Here is a 4,498-nt window from a genome sequence, read left to right on the forward strand (position 1 = left end):
CTTCACTATGATTTAGAGTCAGGCTTTAAAGGAGGATAAAGGAAATGTGACACAGAGAGCTGCAACCTGAGAGCCAAACAGCAGACCCAGAGTGGCCTCCAAAGACATGTGCACCATGGAAATCAATGCTGCCACAGACAGGCCTGCAGATGAACAAACAGGATGAATATTCAACAGCCATATGATGGGCCTGCAGCTCACAAGGTTACTCCAGCTAACCTCAGAGTGCTCTCTCCACCAAGAGGCGAAAAGCAAGACTGGCTGGCCCAGTCTTGAACTACAGGAAGTTCAAGAGAAGGTGGACACTGAGAGGGATGTACTGGACCCTCTTAGAGAGTTGCGGTCTGGTCAGGTGGTGAAATTACAGAAACGAAAAAGCTGAGTTTAATTTTTAAATTTCAATACTAGAATAGACAGATTACCAGGCAATCATCAGGCATACAAAGGGTTACACAGGAGGCTGTGGGCAGCAATAAGAAAGTTATTCAGAGTTGGAGAATGGATGTCTATCATACAGCCATGAACATCCCATTTCTAAGATTTTTCTCTGGCTTGGGAAAAAGAAATGGGAAATATCAGGAGACAGAATAATGAAATGTTTCTGAAGGAATTAAAAAAGGACATGCATAAATTTACTTTTGTAAACTTTTATTCTAAAAGTTCAAGTTAGGGTTATCTTAAGTAGCAAAGTTAATGTTATATTCATCTTCTTCTACATGCCTTTTTGGTCTCCTAAACAGTGTAGGCATTACCTTTGGAAGAGCCAAATGTTATGTTTTAAAGTTCTCATTTAAAATTAAGGCAACACACACAAAAAAATTAAGGCAACATGCATATTCCTTTTTCTTTGCCTTTTTCTCCCCACCCCCACCCCCACCCTTCTGTTTCTCTCTGAGTTGATGGTGACCTCTGGTCAGCAGCCAGGCGAGCCACTAAAGATCCAAAATGACTACTAGATGCTTTTGGATCTGTGCCAGCTCATAATCTTGGAGAGCCTTCAGAGGAGGCAGAGGTGAAAAGCAAATAATGCTAGAACCACGTGCAATTAACCCCCAGGAAAATAGAGCCATGAGTCCCAGAAGGAGGAGTCAGGAGATTGCACAGAGGAAGGAAGGAATTCTGACTTGCCCTTGAAGTATGGACAGAGGAAGGGGTTGCTAGTGTGAGAAGAAAGTGAGGGGAGTTGGTCTGAGCACAGAGAATAGAAAAGAGTGATTTATTTCCCCGATTTCAAAGACACGATAATCCCGGCTGAACCCAACCGCAATGTACAAGGATTTGAGCGAGAGTGTCAGGAAGGGATCCCATGCTTCTGTGCTTCCTCACCTTTGGTGCTCTGGACCACAGTGCCCACCAGGGCCTCTGCTTCTCCTCAGAAATGGTATCACCCACTCAGGTCCTCAGATTTCACCCTCTGATGAGTCTAACTAGTCAAAGCTAACTGGTGAGAGGGTTTGAAATTCAGCCTTTATGGATGACCATCAAGTGTGACCCATACGAAGGGAGTATGAGGTAGACCAGTGACTCAGGACTCTGACTGCGCATTACAACCTCCTAAAGATGCCCTTAAGCCGTCAGTATCACAGCCACCCCAGATATTCTGATTCATTTGGTCAGTGCTGGAGACTAGACTTCAGGGACTTTAAAAACTTTCATGGTGATTCTAATGTTCAAAATACGATAGCATGTAACTTTCCGAACAGATCACCCAAAAAAAGGAAAACTTGGGTGTAAAATTATTCACAAGTTAGTGAGCAAAAAGAAGTCTCACAACTAAGCCTATACAGCAAAGTTACAGGCAAATCCCAGTCTACTAATAAATAACCATAACTTCCTATGTGCTTCTAAGATGTTGATTTCCAGACTGGCATTAATAAAATAAATGCTACCTACCTTATACTTAATTGGTGAAAAAGAACGTTGCCTCTGAATCAGAAGTAGTTGTGACATTTTCATTGGGTAGAAATCCTCTTTCTCCCAATCACTTTTCTTAGAGCCCCTTTCAGGTCCTTGTTCCTGAGGCTGTAGATGAAAGGGTTCAGCATGGGGGTCACCACCGTGTACATCACAGTAGCTGCTGTGTCTGACTTAGCTGAGTGGGAGGATGATGGGCTGAAATACACAGCAATGATGGTGCCATAGAAGAGGGAAACCACAGCCAGGTGGGAGCCACAGGTGGAGAAGGCTTTCCACTTTCCCTTTGCAGATGGGACTCTCAGGACAGCAGAGGTGATGCAAACATAGGACACCAAGATGCAAACCAATGGTATCGTCATTATCAAGCCCCCCTCAAACAGAATCACCATTTCATTGAGATATGTGTCAGAGCAGGAGAGTTTCAGAAGAGCAGCCACGTCACAGAAGAAGTGGGGGATCCGGTTGTCTGCACAGAATGACAGCCGAGCCATCAGTAGGGTATGCAATAGGACATTCAGGTTGGCAGCAACCCATGATCCAATGACCATCAGGGCACAGAGCTGAGGGGTCATCTTTGTTGTGTAGTGTAAGGGGTGGCACACGGCAACAAAGCGATCATAGGCCATCACAGCCAGGAGGAAATTGTCCATGTCGGCAAACATGAAAAGAAAATACAATTGGGTAAGGCACCCAGGGAAAGAGATAGACTGACTCCCAAGGATGTGGTTGACCAGCATCTTGGGGATGGTGGTGGAGGAGAAGCAGACATCCACGACGGACAGGTTGCTGAGGAAGAAGTACATGGGGGTGTGCAGGCAGGAGTCTGTGCTGATGGCCAGGATGATGAGCAGGTTTCCCAGGACCGTGGTCAGGTACATGCTCAGGAAGAGCATGAAGAGGAGCTGCTGCTGCTGGGGCTGCCACGAGAGCCCCAGGAGGAGGAACTCGGAGACACTCGACAGATTTGCCCTGTTCATAGGCATGGACACCTGAGCAACACATACAGACTTGTAAACCTGGAAAAGGATGGTTGAGATGAGACTATAAAGAAGGGCACTAGAGGAGTGCTCTGAATGACTCAGGTCAGTCCTTAGGAATTTGTCCCCTGGGGGTTACAGCCAACTACAGACATCTCTTAGCTTCTACTTCTTTGTTAGCAAAACTTTAACAAATACTTGGTGCATACATACTCTCTCTGGGATCATGCTCAGAAGATTTGATGGTGGCTTTGTCAGCAGTTGCTTTTGTACTGGTCTAACTTCCTAGCATTACCATGAAGTTGTCTAAAGTAAACATTTTAAAGCACTATTAGTACACACTATAAGAACTTGTACTGAGTAGCAGACAATAACTACAAACAAGTTTTTCCATGGAAATTGGTGTGTAGGAAAATAAAGGAATCACCCCTGCTAAAGGGAATGAGTTTAGAAATGGCCACAACAAAGAGAGAAGGAAGATTCCCTTCTCATGATGGACTCTGTTGACATCACAACGCATCACCCTAAAATTAGGGAGAATGAATTAAATTTTTGAAAGAAAAAAAAGAAATGGGTGTGTAGGAATCAATATCATCAGTCAGGTTGTCTTCAAGAAAATACTTAACTTCTCAGAGTTTCCGTTGCACTGTCTTGAATCTGGATGTGGTCCACATTCCTAGCACATATGCTCAGGGAATAGTATCAGCCATGAATGAAACACTGCATCCACAGTGTTGCTCATAATAATGCTGCTGCTGTTGCTTCTTACTTACATGGGTTTATGCATACAGAGGCTTCTCAGAATTCTGAGTCAAGAAGCCTGGCTGGGTCCACTAAGATTCCTAAATCCAAGTGGCAAAATAAACATGGAAATGACCCCCAACATTGGACAAAAACTCAGCCAGCTTGTCCAAAAGCAAAGACGAGAAGGCAAGAAGAGGTAAAAAATCTGCACTCTTGACCATGACTGAAAAGCGCAATTTGGGGGGAGTCAGCCATGGGGGAGGGAATGCTCTAGGGAGGAGGTGGTGGTGATTGCACACTACCCTTTGACATGTTTGAATGACTGAACTATTCAACTCTATGACATGTAAATCATGTGCCAATACAACTGCTGAAAAAATAATAAAAGAAAATAGCAAAAATCTGTTCTTAATCTGCACACAAAAGAAATGGGGCACCCAGGCTGGAAATGAGGAGAGGGCTCACACACTGTGAGGAGTGCAACGAGTGCTGCTAAACACCTTGATGTACAGACTGTTGAATGGGAAGATAATTTGTTGTCTACAGTGACACTGAAAAACAACAGAAAAAATGCAAAAGACAGACAGAAAGAAACTCAGTCAACTTAATATTGGCGACTGTTCAAGCACCTAAGAATGGACGGAACATGGACATGTCAACTTTGAGTTCTTAGGAGAAAGCTGATAGTTTCAGAACTGTGGCTGCACAGGAAAGATAAAGTGAGGAATCCCTCCATAAGGCATCCCACCTTCACAAACAGCTATTGGTGATGTCTCCACTGGTCTGACTCTTACCTGGGAAGACTTGTAGTCCTCTCCGTCTCCAGGAGAGCCACACTCACTTCACTTTTGCAGAACTGA

General features: G+C 44.3%; 1 protein-coding gene across 1 annotated transcript; it reads right to left on the minus strand.

Annotated features, from left to right (window-relative positions):
- Positions 1 to 1,952: 1,952 nt before the first annotated feature.
- LOC101642438 (olfactory receptor 1F1-like) lies at positions 1,953 to 2,903 on the minus strand. Its single transcript, XM_004717925.2, has one exon. It carries the CDS (start codon positions 2,898 to 2,900, stop codon positions 1,953 to 1,955), a length of 948 nt encoding a protein of 315 aa, XP_004717982.2. The 5' UTR covers positions 2,901 to 2,903.
- Between the last annotated feature and the right edge of the window lie 1,595 nt (positions 2,904 to 4,498).

This window comes from Echinops telfairi, unplaced genomic scaffold (genome assembly GCF_000313985.2).
Source record: "Echinops telfairi isolate 266 unplaced genomic scaffold, ASM31398v2 ScPeMD7_175;HRSCAF=495, whole genome shotgun sequence".
In the NCBI taxonomy this organism is placed as follows: Eukaryota; Metazoa; Chordata; class Mammalia; order Afrosoricida; family Tenrecidae; genus Echinops; species Echinops telfairi.